The sequence below is a fragment of the Mustelus asterias genome, chromosome 7 (genome assembly GCF_964213995.1).
Source record: "Mustelus asterias chromosome 7, sMusAst1.hap1.1, whole genome shotgun sequence".
Classification (NCBI taxonomy): Eukaryota; Metazoa; Chordata; class Chondrichthyes; order Carcharhiniformes; family Triakidae; genus Mustelus; species Mustelus asterias.
This window is the reverse complement of record NC_135807.1, coordinates 94,887,000-94,903,628: the sequence shown is the minus strand read 5'-3', so window position 1 is coordinate 94,903,628 and position 16,629 is coordinate 94,887,000. Positions and strand designations below refer to the sequence as shown.

The window sequence follows — 16,629 nt, the reverse complement described above, 5'->3', positions numbered from 1 at the left end:
TCACAGTTTGGTGTGGCTCCGGCAAGACCGCAAGAAACTACAAAGGGTTGTGAATGAGCCCAGTCCATCACACAAACCAGCCTCCCATCCATTGACTCTGTTTACACTGCCCACTGCCTCAGAAAAGCAGCCAGCATAATTAAGGACCCATGCACCCCAGACATATCCTCTTCTATCTTCCTCAGTCAGGAAAAAGATACAAAAGTCTGAGGTCACATACCAACCAGCCCGAGAATAGCTTCTTCCCTGCAGCCATCAGACTTTTGAATGAACCTACCTTTCATTATTAAGTTGATCTTTCTCTACACCCTAACTATGACTGTAACACTACATTGTGCCCCCTCTCCTTTCCTTCTCCCCTATGCACTCTATGAACGGTATGCTTTGTCTGTATAGAGCGCAAGAAACAATACTTTTCAATGTATACCAATACATGTGTCAATAATAAATCAGATTAGTGACTACACATCCACATAAAGTCTTTGGAGTAAATTGGGCTATAAAAGGTGACATGTCAATCCTTCTTTATTTTTACACATTTTTGCTTGCGGTGTCTTGAGGGTTTCAAGTTAGGGACTGCGTCATTCATTTGGGCTCGACAATACAGAGTAAAAATATTAAACATTTCTGAACCAATGAGGACGAAAGGGCGCCTCCGCACTCGGGGAATTCCCAACACCTCCCAGCCTTTAAACTCTCTGCAGGTCGCCGTAGGATCCAGCGGCTGCTCCAGCGTGCAGCACCAGGCATCCGGATGGAACTGATCAGAGCGGTGAGTAGCAAATTGAACGGAAAGTGACCGGCAGCCTGTCATGTCCAAAATCACTTGTGATTGGTACATAGGAGTGTGGGTGCTTGTCACACCAAGGCAGAAATGGGGTTCAAATATGGTGAATTGTTGAAATATGTCTTTAATGATCCCGGAGATTACAGGTTGCTGATTGGTGAAGTTATATTCTAATTTTAACATGCCGGTACTATATTCCGTTTTTTAATGTGATAAAGTGCTGACTAAAAATTGCACCCAAACGAAAAACAAGAACTGGCTGATTGAAAAGTATATCCCTAGAGCTTTGAAATCCGAAACCTATCTCTTAGTTATTTTTATGATTTTATTTTCAATTAATTTTTTAAATGTTCCTATATTACAACAGTCACTACACTTCCACAGTGCTCCAGTGACTGTGAAGCACTTTGGGATGGCTAGTAGTTGTAAAAAGCGTTATATAAATGTAATACTTTGGTAATATAGGGGTGACACGGTGGCACAATGGTTGGCACTGCTGCCTCACAGCGCCAGGGACCTGGGTTTAATTCCCAGCTTGGATGACTGTGTGGACTTTGCACATTCTTCCTGTGTCTGAGTGGGTTTCCTCGGGTGCTCCGGTTTCCTCCCACAGTCTGAAAGATGTGCTGGTTAGGTGCATTGGCCATGCTAAATTCTACCTCAGTGTACCCGAACAGATGCCGGAGTGTGGCGACGAGGGGAATTTCACAGTAACTTCATTGCAGTGTAAGCCTTATTTGTGACTAATAACTAAACTTTAAACTTTTATGTTTTAACATGCAAAACAGTTGTCTTCCTTATTCTATTTATGTGGCAGGTTTTTGAATTTTTAGCATGTGTCCTCCTATTGTCTTTATGTTACCACAGAGATTCATGTTGGAATGTTCACTGCCGGGTGTATTTAATAATAATTCGATGCCATATGAGCAAAGTGGCTTGTTGATACACTAGAAACATGAAACCAAATGCGCTGTAAGACGTTTGTTTTAATTCAAAGTGATCTTGTCTTCCCAAAGGTCACTTAAGTCAATGTATTGCTCTCTGAGATGATGGGGCTAAGGTGGCACGGTGGTTAGCACTGTTGCCTCACAGCGAGATGATAAGGCTCAGGTGGCACACTGGTTAGCACTGGTGCCTCACAGCACCAGGGACCTGGGTTCGATTCCAGCCTTGGGTGACTTTGGAATTTGGACTTTCTTCCCATGTCTGCACAAGTTTCCTCCCGCAGTCCAAAGATGTGCAAGTTAGGTGGATTGACCAAGACAAATTGTCCCTTGTTGTCTCAAGATATGCAGGTTAAGAGGACTAGTGGGGTAAATACGTGGGGCTACAGGGCTAGGGTCTGGGTAAGATGTTCTTTCGGAGAATCAGTGCAGACTTGATGGGCCAAATGGCCTTCTTCTGCACTGTAGGGATTCTATGATTAGCTCCCCGAGTGGTCAGAAGTGTCAGTATCCTTTGCGGAGAATGCAGTTATTTCAGCAAACATGTGGCTTATAGATCAGTAAAATGGCTGCAGAAGGAAAGAACATATTGTTCTTTGTTCTTTAAATCCTCTGATGTCCAGAGCAGCGAAATCTGGACTGAAGTTGGGAGATGTGCATCAGGACCCGCAGAAGACTTGATACACAGACCCTCACTGTCACTGTCTGATGGCTAAATCTCTGGGGAGTTGATTTCCACTGCCTGGGACCCTCACATATGTATCTGAAACTAAGCTCAGGACAGACCCTTGGGCCAGATATGTGGGACTTAACTGCATATTTACCCTGAAAATGCTATACTGGTTAATATCTGATCTAACTCAGTGACCAGCCAGAGTAACTGAACTGAGGACCATAACTGATCCCCAAATCATACTTCAGACCTGACTATCACTGACTTAGAATCATAGAATCCATACAGTGCAGAAGTAGGCCACTTAGCTCATCGAGCCTGCACTGACCACAATCTCACCCAGGCCCACCCCCGCAACCCCACAAATTTATCCTGATAGTCCCCCTAACACTAAGGGCAATTTTATATGGCCAATCAACCTAACCCGCACATCTTTGGAGCGTGGGAGGAAACCGGAGCACCTGGAGGAAACTCACGCAGACACGGGGAGAATGTGCAAACTCCACACAGTCAGTGACCCAATGCCAGAATTGACCCTGGGACCCTGCCGTTGTGAGGCAGCAGTGCTAACCACTGTGCCACCATGCAGCCCTGCACTATCACCCTGACCCCTTCAACCCGACTCCTCCCAACAAGACCCGACTTCCTCCCCGACCTCACCCCCTTTGACCAGTCTATGCCCCCAATCCTGACCACCACCTTGAACTGACTCCTCCCAACCTTACTACCCACTAACTGACCCTTCCTGACATAATCTGATACAACGGAAGAAGCAGGATTCTCTACAATCTCTTTTCTCTTTCATACCCTCAACCAGAAATATTGAGGAAGATGTTTTGAATTGTACCTCTGATGGGACCTTTATCAACCAGCACAGATATTGGGAAATCAATGATTCATACAGCGAACAGGCAGCCATACTCAGCATATCAACATTTAGTGTTGTAATAATTATGTTAATAATTATCATGCAATCAACATTAGCAATCTACTTACGAAAACTGAGCAGAAAACCTAGTTGAAATATTTTTCCCAGTGCCAGCCAAGCTAAAGTTTCAATGTTCCAGCCTGATATAATACCACTCATTTATTGTGAAAAGTTCATTTAAAATCAGAATTTCATTTAAGAAGTCACATCAAATAAAATAAAGTATTTTTCTCCTTATTAACATTTAAGAATTCTGCTACTTGGGGCTTTTTATATATAATTCACATGTCAGGATTGACTCAGTCTTCAACTAATCTACCCTCACGTTGCTAAATTCAATACTTCTCCACAGCAGCATGAATGAGACAGGCTACTCAATGCGTGGGGTTTGAGGAACAGGAACTGCATGCCACTAAATCTGAAGCGCTGCAGTGCAAGATGTCAGGTCACTGTACTTTAAAGAAATCCTTCTGTTCATCCGTGCCCCATGGAGAAAAAAATACTTTTCATCATTGGTCCAGCCAGCAACCACCTCCACTCACTGAAAGAGGATTCATTTCCTTTTTATGCATAGAATCATAGAAAATAGAAGCAGGAGTAGGCTATTCGGCCCTTTGAGCCTGCTCTGCCATTCATTATGATCATGGCTGATCATCAAAATCAATACTTTCCAAAGATGTGTAGGTTAGGTGGATTTGCCATGATAAATTGCCCTTTGGTGTCCAAAGATGTGTAGGTTAGGTGGATTTGCCATGATAAATTGCCCTTTGGTGTCCAAAGATGTGTAGGTTAGGTGGATTGGCCATGCTATATTGCCCCTTAGTGTCAGGGCGATTAGCAGGGTAAATATATGAGGTTATAGGGATAGGGTCTGGGTGGGATTGTGGTCGGTGCAGACTCGATGGGCTGAATGGCCTCTTTCTGTCTGTAGGGATTCGATGATAGTATCCTGATCCTGCCTTCCCCCATATCCCTTGATCCCTTTAGCCCCAAGAGCTATATCTAATTTCTTCTTGAAATCAGACAATGTTTTGGCCTCAACTACTTTCCGTGGTAGTGAATTCCATACATTCACCACTCTCTGGGTGAAGAAATTTCTCCTCACCTCAGTCCTGAAAGGTTTACTCCTTATCCTCAAACTATCACCCCTAGTTCTGGACTTCCCCAACATCAGGAACATTCTTACTGAATCTAATCTGTCTAATCCCATTAGAATTTTATAAATTTCTATAAATTTTTATTCCTGAATGTTAACAAAAAAAAACTGTCTGTCACTAAATAATATAGGAAAAGACAACTAAAAATCTTTCAATTTAATTGAATCTCCAGTAGGATATATTACATCCTTATTTGTTTTTGAAACTTGGCAGTCCACAGTTTTCTGCAGATGAGTCAGGTGGTTATTGTTGAAGCTCCTCATTACTGCTCTCTTTCCTCCCCTCCCAAGATGGGCACTTGGTGAGCCGGAATACTGATCATAGTGTTAAATGTAGGGCTGCATTGATTGTCCAAATAGATACTGCCTCTATAATTGAAGTTAACCTTTCTTTCTCCCTAGTCATTGCTCAGCCTGGCTTTCGCCTTTCTTATTTATGCAAGTACAGAGAAATGCATCGCAGCAGTACCCACCTTTCAATATGAAGGCCGAACCTGTAGTCGCTGCCCTCCAGGTCATTATATGAAGGTCTATTGTACAAAAGATCATGATACCATCTGTGCACCCTGCTCAGCAGATCATTATACGCAGTTTTGGAACTACCTACAGAAATGCCAATACTGCAATAATTTCTGCAAAGATAATCAATATGTTAAACATGAATGCAATGCGACTCACAACAGAGTGTGTGAGTGCAACGATGGGTTCTTCTGGAAATATGAATTTTGTATGAAGCAGAAAGAATGTCTCCCTGGATATGGAGTTAAAAATGCAGGTACTACGTGTTTTGTTTTGTAATTTGCCAAGTTTAAATGTCCACCTTTGTTTGTATTTACAAAATTGAAAGTCTCGCAGAATTTAGAGTGCAGAAAAGGACTGTTCAGCAAAACTGGAGTCTGTTAGATTTAATGTTCCATATAAGGGCCCTCACACCACACTTTATCTAACACTAACTGCATCCTCTTCTATCCCCTTCTCCCTTGTGTATTCAACCACCTTCCCCTTAAGGCGTCTATGCTATACTCCTCAGTCACTCCATGTGGTAATAACTTTCACATTCTAACCACTCTTTGAGTAAATAAGTTTTTTCTGAATGTTTTATTGGAGTTATTAATGACTATTTTATACTTATGGCCTTTCTTTTTGGCCTCCCCCTCAAGTGAATGCTTCTTTATCATATCCACTCTAACAAATCCCTTCCTAATTTTCAAAACTTCTCTTTAAAAAGAGTGGCACATGGTTAGCACTGTTGCCTAATAGTGCCAGGGACCCGAGTTTGATTCCTGGCTTGGGTCACTGTATGTGTGGAGTTTGCATGTTCTCTCCGTGCCTGCGTGGGTTTCCTCCAAGTGCTCCAGTTTCCTCTCACAGTCCAAAGATGTGCATATTAGATGGATTGGCCATGATATATTGCCCTTCGTGTCCCAAGATGAATAGGTTAGGGGGATTAGCAGGGTAAATGCATGGGGTTACGGGGTTGCGGTCTAGGTAGGATGCTCTATTGGAGACTTGGTGCAGACTCGATGGGCTGATGGCCTCCTGCTGCACTGTAAGGATTCTATGAACTTCTATTCTATGATCCCCAGCCTGTTCTGATAGTTGTAATCTATCATTTCTGGGGTATTGTCCTGGTACAATCTTGTTTGCCTAACTTATTTTACACATTCGGAGCATGTGATCACCCATAAATGGAAACTTTTGTTCCCTCTTGTTTCAATAGATCATAAAGATGTGCGGGTTAGGTTGATTGGCCATGCTAAAATTACCCCTTAGAGTCCTGAGATGCGTAGGTTAGAGGGATTAACGGGTAAATGTGTAGGGATATGGGAGTAGGGCCTGGATGGGATTGTGGTCGGTGCAGACTTGATGGGCCGAATGGCCTGTTTCTGCACTGTAGGGTTTCTATGATTTCTATGATTTCTAAGAAAGATTTGCATGCAGAAGTTTGTCAGGTATACTGAATTTATTACTATTGATTCATTTCAATACAAACATATTTTCCCCTTATGTTAGTCAACTTTGTGAGGTATTTTACTTTGATGTGCTCTTCTTTAATAGGATTCACTTATCTGTTTCTGTTAATCAGGCACTTCGTATTCAGACACAGTTTGTGGCAAATGTACTCGGGGTTTCTTTTCATCAGTGAGTTCTACCACCGCAAAATGTAAGAAACACACAAACTGCACTGAACTGGGCTTAAAACTGGATACCCTTGGCACTGTGTGGCATGATAATTTGTGCAGCCCCTGTCAGCCCCATGACTCCAAAGGTATTTCAAAAGGTTTTTTTCACATTTTTTAACCTGTGTAATTGAATGGAACTTGTGCAACTGTTAAATTGTACCTCTCCAGGCTAAGCAACAAGCTCTAAAATTGCTTTGTATATTTATGTTGAACAAAGTTCAGGCTGAAGCTTTTATTTGTATTCATGTAATCAAACAATAGTGTGCTTTCAACTATATAGTCAAGATTGGAGATTATAATAATTTGTTGCAAAGGCAGGAACAAAACATTGTCTCATTTTGTATGAATATATATTGGCACGCTGTTCAAAGGTCTCCACATAAATGGCAAAACCTGAGCATTATATTGAGTTACTAATGTCAGTAACTATGGGTAGAATGCACATCTACTCTGAGTAACAAGGTAACCCTGTTCTTTTACGAAAGGCACAAAGATAATAGAATATGGTTAAGCAGAAAACAAGCCAATTTGCTCACTATTCATCCTCTTGTTGTAGTGAAAACATGACTTTAGAAAAAAAATACGTTGGTTTTTCTTCTGGGAAAGCATATATAGGTCCTCCAACCATCCTCATTCAGAATAGAGGTACTGAGTTAGTATACAATCTGTATTCTGCTGATGTGGAAAAGTATATTCATTTAGCAGTAAATTGACATTTGTTGCACACTGGTCTACATTGGGTGACAGCCAGACCTCATATAGTGCTCAGAAATTTAGATCTGCCTATTGAATCTATAATACCTGGGTTAGATTCCCGGCTTGGGTCACTGTCTGTATGGAGTTTGCACATTCTCCTTGTGTCTGCGTGGGTTTCCCCCAGGTGCTCCGGTTTCCTCCCACAGTCCAAAGATGTGCGGGTTAGGTTGTTTGGCCATGCTAAAATTGCCCCTTAGTGTCCTGAGATGCGTAGGTTAGAGAGATTAGCGGGTAAATATGTAGGGATATGGGGGTAGGGCCTGGGTGGGATTGTGGTCGGTGCAGACTCGATGGGCCAAATGGCCTCTTTCTGCACTGTAGGGTTTCTATGATTCTATGAATATCATCATTGTTCTTTCACTAATAGGTATGTACCAGCACAGACCCTCACTCTGAGAACACTAGCACCAATATTGTCTGAGCATTAATTTGGTGGACTCTAAATATCAAAGGGCAGATTATCCCCTGAGCATCTTTTCAAACTCAGACTCAGTGCAGTGAGACCAGTGTGTACCTGCACTGAAAGGCTTGAGGATCAATGAAAATTGACCCCGAGATCTCATCAACAACTTCAGTGAGGCAACTGGCACTGATCTCTCCTCCAAAGGCAGCTCATTCCAATGTGAGGTGGCCTGCTTCACTAGCCTTTGTGTAACTAGGAGGAGGGAAAGATACTGGGGCTGGGGTCCAAGTGTACCTCCTGTGAAGCTGAAAGAGTATTTCAGCTCCTTCTAACTTGCTTCTGGGCCACTGGAGAATTTCACAACTCCCATCAGTGGTTAAATTCAGATAGGAGCCCTTCAACAATAATTAGATACCTGATTGAAAAGGCATAAGGTATAAGTATCCACCTAAAAATGGACCCTGTGAATTTTTAGTGGGCTCAACTCCTTTGCACATTGGGCAAGGGCAGCCCTACTGCCAAACTGATACGCACAGACCAACACAGGTGGCATGCAGCATACCAGCTGCTTGCTGTCATACTCCTGGTAACTTAATGGCCATGTATGGGAAATGGCATATTCCTTCACAGCTATACCTCATGCTGCAACATTTCAGCTGCCTCTTGCGATGCGCTGCCTTCCCCTTTCCCGCAGCCAGACATTTTGGTGCGATGGCTAATTGTAATTTCACCACTCAAACAGTTTTCTTTTTAAGCCATTCAAGGTCCTTCACTGCTCACTCATTAATTCAGAAATGAAAGGCTGTTGAAAATCATGTTTGCTGTGACTTCAAAGCAGTTGTGGCACTGCAAAGATTGTTTCTTTATTCATTCGTGGGACATGGGCGTCACTGGTGGGCCAGCATTTATTGCCCATCCCTAGTTGTTCAAGGGCAGTTTAGAGTCAACCACATTGCTGTGACTCTAGAGTCACATGTAGGCCAGACCAGGTAAGGACGGCAGATTTCCTTCCCTAAAGGACATTAGTGAATCAGATGGGTTTTTTCAAAAATCAACAATGGTTTCATGGTCATCAGCAGATTCTTAATTCCAGATTTTAAAAAAATTGAATTCAAATTCCACCATCTGCAGGATTAGAACTCAGGTCCCCAGAACATTAGCTGAGTTGCTGGATGAATAGTCTAGTGATAATACCATTAGGCCATTGCCTCCCCTAATATTTGCAATTCATTCCTGACCATCCATTAGTCTCCATGTAACTTATATCATTATCCATCCAACATTTGCACTTTGACCAAAAAACCCCAGTTAACTGAGAATACAATGTGAGCTATGATGTGGCCAAGAGATGATGATAACTATGCAAAATTTGTAACTGCCTCTTAACCAGCCATTATTAAAATATATATATCTGAGAAATTATTCTATCTAAGCATTCAGTTGAAGTCAAAGCAAAATAAAATGGGTTTCATTCTATGTTTCAGAGGGTGTTACAGAGTGTGAACAAACACTTTTTTACTTTGTGGCACGACAAAAAATGGAGCAGTGGCAAGTGTTCAGTCTGGGGAAGGCACTCGTCAATGAGACCCGAAGAAACATGCGGCAAACATGGGATGACAAGCAGGAACATCAGCAGATAATGCTTTACTTTGACAAATGGAAGAAGAAGCAGAGTGAAAACATAACCGCCGAAGCATTAGTAAAAGTTCTGAGGGCTGCCAAGCTGAATAGAATTGCAAAAAAAGTGTCAAAAAAGTTCCTCAAAGATAACGTCAATATAAAGCAGGCAAAGTGTGCATGTTTAGTACATTAGTGAGCAGTAATATTTTGAAAATACCAATGCAGCACTGATAAATCTAGGCTTGTCATAACTAAAGAAAGCTGGTTGAAACTGAACCCACAGTGTTCATCATTGTTCACAACCTTCTCCTGATTCACTGCCTTTCAAGCATCTTTGTATAATTAATTATCACTGTGTGTTCTCATTAGAGTTCTTGTTACTGTCTTCATGACAATGCCTCAGCCAATCAGAGTTGATTTGCCAATTGGTGTCCCTTTCTCCTGTAGTATAAATTGTTGTGATAATTTGAAATTGGGCATTCTTGCCTTTGCCTTAATGAATGCAAGACAAAAAAAAAGTCTTCAATCACAAGTCTCCAACTTTTCAGTAATAGCTAAGCTTTTGTTCGCCACATTTGTATAAGAATTTAACAAAACTGCCACTGTAGCGACAATGAAGCAGTCATTTCTCTTTATATTTTTCAAAATCATTTTTGTTTGCTATTATGGAACTTGAGAGTTGCTGAAAATAAGTATTCGAATTTGAACAAAGCTTGGCAGTTAACTGTTCCATGCTGCATTTGCCATGACAATGCCTCCACCAATCAGAGTCCACTTGCCAACCAATCAGCACTCTCTTCTCATGCAGTATAAATTCTAGTTACCTCATTACAGCTGGTAATTTTTTGTGAGCAATCCCGAATGAACACAAGATGAAAATCTTTGATAACATGTCTCTTTTTACAGCATTACCCAATTTAGTGTTATAGTTTGATGGCACAAGCTTGTCCAATAGCATTTCACCATCGAGATTTTACTATATTAAGGAACGTTTCTCAATGTTATGATTTTATTCAGAATTCATCATGGTAATTGAAGATGTTTTTATACTTTGGAGATCGTTAAGTATGCCTGATTTGTCAAATCCTGTTGTATCCATGAGCGTTGCTTTTCCCATTTGTTATTAGTGTTGTTAATTTACTTTATTATTCTGATGTGAATCATATGTAGATTTCAATGCAGTAGCTGGATTTGTCCATTCTGTTGAGAACTAAGTCAAAGGAGTAAATAACACTGGTGCAGGGCCGAGGGGAAGGGACATCTAAAGGTTAGTGGGACATGGGTTAAATTGAAACTAGCTACATGTATGGAATATAAATCCAATTGGTATGGTGGCCATTTTATAAAACAACTACAGGCAGTAGTGGGATGGGCGGTGGGGGGGGGGGGGGGGGGGGGGGGGGTGGTGGAGGGGGGTGGGTTTGCATTGGGAGAGAAAATAAATTGGATAAAATGGAAAGGGGGGAATCAAGATGTAGGAGAAAGGTCAGAGTCGACATTTGTTGAACTCAATGTTGAGTCCAGAAGGCTGTAACATGCCTAATCGGAAGATGAGAGACTGGTCCTCCAATTTCTGCTGGGCTTCACTGGAACATTGCAGCAGGCCAAGGACAGACATGTGGACATAGGAACATGATGCTGAGTTGAAATGGTAAGCGACAGGAAGGTTGGGATCCTGTTTGTTGACTGAGCGGAGGTGCTCCACAAAGTGATCAGCCCAGACAGTGTTTAGTCTCCTTGTAAGAAGTCTCACAACACCAGGTTAAAGTCCAACAGGTTTATTTGGTAGCAAATACCATATGCTTTCGGAGCACAGCTCCTTCGTCAGATGGAGTGGATATCTGTTCTCCAACCGTGCAGAGACACAGAAATCAAGTTACAGAATACTAATTAGAATGCAAATCTCTACAGTCAGCCAGGTCTTAAAGGTACAGATAATGTGGGTGGAGGGAGCATTCAACACAGGTTAAAGAGATGTGTATTGTCTCCAGACAGAACAGCTAGTGAGATTCTACAAGCCCAGGAGGCAAGCTGTGGGGGTTACTGATAATGTGACATAAATCCAACATCCCGGTTTAGGCCGTCCTCATGTGTGCGGAACTTGGCTATTAGTTTCTGCTCAGCGACTCTGCGCTGTCGTGTGTCGTGAAGGCCGCCTTGGAGAACGCTTACCTGAAGATCCAAGGCTGAATGCCCGTGACTGCTGAAGTGCTCCCCCACAGAAAGAGAACAGTTTTGCCTGGTGATTGTCAAGCGGTGTTCATTCATCCGTTGTCGTAGCGTCTGCATGGTTTCCCCAATGTACCATGCCTCGGGACATCCTTTCCTGCAGCGTATCAGGTAGACAACGTTGGCCGAGTTGCAAGAGTAGGTACCGTGTACCTGGTAAATGGTGTTCTCACGTGAGATGATGGCATCCGTGTCGATGATCCAGCACGTCTTGCAGAGGTTGCTGTGGCAGAGTTGTGTGGTGTCATGGTCACTGTTCTCCTGAAGGCTGGGTAGTTTGCTGCGGACAATGATCTGTTTGAGGTTGCGTGGTTGTTTGAAGGCAAGAAGTGGGGGTGTGGGGATGGCCTTGGCGAGATGTTCGTCTTCATCAATGACATGTTGAAGGCTCCGGAGGAGATGCCGTAGCTTCTCCGCTCCGGGGAAGTACTGGACGACGAAGGGTTCTCTGTCCACCGTGTCCCATGTTTGTCTTCTGAGGAGGTCGGTGCGGTTTTTCGCTGTGGCGCGTCGAAACTGTTGATCGATGAGTCGAGCGCCATATCCTGTTCTTATGAGGGCACCTTTCAGCGTCTGGAGGTGTCTGTTGCGATCCTCCTCATCCGAGCAGATCCTGTGTATTCGGAGGGCTTGTCCGTGGGGGATGGCTTCTTTTACGTGTTTAGGGTGGAAGCTGGAGAAGTGGAGCATCATGAGGTTATCCGTGGGCTCCGAAAGCTTATGGTATTTGCTACCAAATAAACCTGTTGGACTTTAACCTGGTGTTGTGAGACTTCTTACTGTGCTTACCCCAGTCCAACGCCGGCATCTCCACATTTAGTCTCCTTGACAGTGATTGATAACTTTATTATATCCCCACACTAACTGAAGAACTTGTGCTTAGGCAATGCAGGCATCTACAGTTGTCTTAGTGGCTTAATGGGGCAAAAGGCATTTTACACTTCCAGGCGGCCTATGATTTCTGACCTTCGTTCAGGAACAAATCCCCCATTTATAACATTGTTCCTGTGGGAAAATCAGTTCCGACTTGCGACGTTTTGACTTGCAACGCAGTTTTCAGGCACCATGTGTTGTAAGTCCGAGGACTGTCTGCATAAATCATAGCCTGAATATTTAGAACAGGTACAGCCAAAGTTGGGAGGAAGCATTCTGTAATGAATATTTTGATTTTAAAGTCAGGAATATCTGTGCAAATCTGGCATTTTGCTGCATGAGTAACTGGAGCCTCAGGCTGTCCGTTACTTAAGGATTCAGGCTATTGAATTATAGCAAAAGCAGTAGCAGGTAACTGCAACTATCAAATACATTGTAAACTCACAATATGTAGTTATGTGCTGATAGGTAATTTAGATACCAGTATATCAGATCAAAGCGATGTTTATTGTAAAAATGCATAATACTTAATTAGTCTGCTGACACTATTGGTTAGCAAATTTTAGGTATAAAATCTTGCTGAATCTATTTCCTGACTGTATCTTTTTGAAATACGGAACCCAATTTGTGAAAGATGCCCACTGAGTTCATCGGAGAGGGCCACTATGTTCCTCACACCTCTTACGTGCCAATTGAAAATGGTATAATCAGTTCAGGCAAGCTGTTTTTCTTTGGAATGAGTTTAATTTGCTTATTCTACCCAAGCAAAAAGCCAGTAACTGAAATAAGGATCCACAGATAAAATCATGGCAAAAATAATTTTCAAATGAAGGAAAAATGCATGTACTTCTCATCTTTATATATTATTTCTCTGCTGGGGTTTCTATTCTTAGTAAGAAATTTAACAACACCAGGTTAAACTTCTTACTGTGTTTACCCCAGTCCAACGCCGGCATCTCCACATCGTTTCTATTCTTAACCAGACCTTCAAGATACAGAGTTAAACTAGGAATGCATCAGAAAGAAAATGATTTTTTTCACTCCATCCTTAAAGTTACAAAGCCAATTCTCAGAATGGACTGAGCAAACCCAAATGCAATCCATGCTTGCTCCAATAAACCAAATTCAAAATCCAACCGAATCCAATTCATGATCTCCTCAAGAGAGACAAATAAGATTCAAGATGACAAGATAAGGCTTTGCAGCCAATCTTGGACTTGATCTGACGCTTGATCTGAACCAAAAGGCCGAGAAGCAATGAGTGGCACTCTGGGCAACCATACATTCCACAATATCAGTTCTGGAGCAGCTCTGTGGGAGGAGCTTGGTTAAGCACCCTTTTAGCTCAAGAATACTGTCTGGCAGGAGGACATTTGTGCAAGGGGAAATATTGAGATCATTCTGACTTTTGACAAAATCTTGTTGTGGACTGATTTACTCCAATTTGCCTCTTTTCTTAAAGTCAGGAAATAGATTCAGCAAGGTTTTATACGTCTAAAAGAGAAAATGCTGGAAAACCTCAGCTTTGCCAAAGAGTCGTCTGGACTCAAAACGTCAATTCTTTTCTCTCCTTACAGATACTGCCAGACCCACTGAGATTTTCCAGCATTTTCCAGCTTTTTCTCTTTTGGTTTCATATTCCAGCATTTGCAGTAATTTGCTTTTATTTTATATGTCTAAAACTGAGGAACACTCCTGTGCGCTGTGAAAAATAAGCCCTCTAAAGTTTCCAGATGCATTTCCAGATAAGAACATAAGAACATAAGAACTAGGAGCAGGAGTAGGCCATCTGGCCCCTCGAGCCTGTTCCGCCATTCAATGAGATCATGGCTGATCTTTTTGTGGACTCAGCTCCACTTCCCGCCAGCTCACCATAACCCTTAATTCCTTTACTGTTCAAACATTTACCTATCCTTGCCTTAAAAACATTCAATGAGGTAGCCTCAACTGCTTCACTGGGCAGGGAATTCCACAGATTCACAACCCTTTGTGTGAAGAAGTTCCTCCTCAATTCAGTCCTAAATCTGCTTCCCCTTATTTTGAGGCTTTGCCTCCTAGTTCTAGTTTCACCCACCAGTGGAAACAACTTCCCTGCTTCTATCTTACTATTCCTTTCATAATCTTATACGTTTCTATAAGATCTTCACTCATTCTTCTGAATTCCAATGAGTATAGCCCCAGTCTACTCAGTCTCTCCTCATAAGCCAACCCTCTCAAATCCGGAATCAACCTAGTGAATCTCCTCTGCACTCCCTCCAGTGCCAGTATATCTTTTCTCAAGTAAGGAGACCAAAACTGTACACAGTACTCCAGGTGTGGCCTCACCAGCACCTTGTACAGCTGCAACATAACCTCGCCGTTTTTAAACTCCATCCCTCTAGCAATGAAGGACAAAGTTCCATTTGCCTTCTTAATTACCTGCTGCACCTGCAAACCAACTCCTTGAGATTCCTGCACAAGGATACCCAGGTCCCTCCGCACAGCAGTATGTTGCAATTTTTTAACCATTTAAATAATAGTCCATTTTGCTGTTATTCCTACCAAAATGGATGACCTCACATGTACCAACATTGTACTCCATCTACCAGACCCTCGCCCACTCACTTAGACTATCTATATCCCTTTGCAGACTTTCAGCGTCCTCTGCACACTTTGCTCTGCCATTCATCTTAGTGTCATCTGCGGATTTTGACACACTACACTTGGTCCCCAACTCCAAATCATTTATGTAAATCGTAAACAATTGCGGTCCCAACACTGACCCCTGAGGCACACCACTAGTCACTGATCGCCAACCAGAGAAACACCCATTTACCCCCGCTCTTTGCTTTCTGTTAGTTAACCAATCCTCTAAATTTACTAAGAAATGCATCTGGAAGGTATCTGCTAATAATAGTTAAAGGCTGCCTCAGTGCTTTTATTTAGATGTATTTCTCATTGAGAAAACATTATGTTATAATATACATTGTGTACCATTCTTGGAGCATACAAAAGTTGTCAGTGTTATAGGTTCCGATGTGAGCACAAACAATATTCCGTAAAACATTAAAAATCATCAGCATTATATTTACCAATGCAAGTACAGACCATATCGAGAAAAGTACTTTTGAATTTAATTACACATTTACAAAGGCACAATCACATTTAATTGTCAGTTTTAGTATCACGGACCAATCGTAGGTCACGTTTATGGAAAATTCAGACATCAAGAGGATCTGACAGTAAGGCTGGAGTTTTCCCTCAGGTCACGGGAATCGGAACGGGGCGGATGGTCCGTTGACCTCGGGCGGGATTTTACTGTTTCAGGACGACAAGGCTGTAAAATCCTGCCCGAAGGCACACACACTGAGCACAAAAAGTTGAATTGTGAACATTCAGAACCTTTTACGACAACAGAAGGTGACCATTCGACTGGGATTGTTCGTGTCAGTTAAAAATGAGCTACCCAGCCTCATCCCATTCTCTGGCTCTTGATTCAATTACAGAACTTCCATATTCAAGTGATTTTAAAAGCGGTAAAGGCTTCATCCTCTACGAGCCTTTCAGGCAGTGAATTCCAGACTCCACCACCTTCTGGTCAAAAAGTATTTCCTCAATTCTCTGGATTAATCCTTCTGCCAATTACTTCAGATCCAAGCCCGATGGTAATTGACTCTCTGCTAAGCGAAAAGCGACCTTCCTATCCACTCTAAGCCCCAAATAATATTATAAGAACATAAGAACTAGGAGTAGGCCACCTGGACCCTCAAGCCTGCTCCACCATTCAATAAGATAATGGCTGATCTTTAAATGCCTCAATTAAATTTCCCCTCTGCTGTGTCCCAAAGAAAACAAACCCAGTCTACCCGATCTTTCCGCACAGCTGAATTTCTCCATTCCTGGCAAATCTCTTCTTAAGTCTATTCTGTACCCTCTCTAGTGCAATCACATTCTGTAATGGATATCATGTTCATTCGATATGGTGCCACATCAAAGGTTATTGCGGAGGCTCATGGTGTGGGGGGTAACATATTGGCATTGATAGAAGATTTGCTAGCTAACAGGAAAAAGAGAATGGACATGAATGGGTCTTTTCTG

General features: G+C 42.3%; 1 protein-coding gene across 1 annotated transcript; it reads left to right on the top strand.

Moving 5' to 3' along the window:
• Positions 1-702: 702 nt before the first annotated feature.
• Positions 703-10,630, top strand: LOC144496141 (tumor necrosis factor receptor superfamily member 11B-like). Its single transcript, XM_078217120.1, has 4 exons — positions 703-772; positions 4,891-5,263; positions 6,575-6,757; positions 9,315-10,630. The coding sequence occupies exons 1-4, from the start codon at positions 755-757 to the stop codon at positions 9,641-9,643; spliced, it is 903 nt and encodes a 300-aa protein (XP_078073246.1). The 5' UTR covers positions 703-754; the 3' UTR covers positions 9,644-10,630.
• Positions 10,631-16,629: the final 5,999 nt, after the last annotated feature.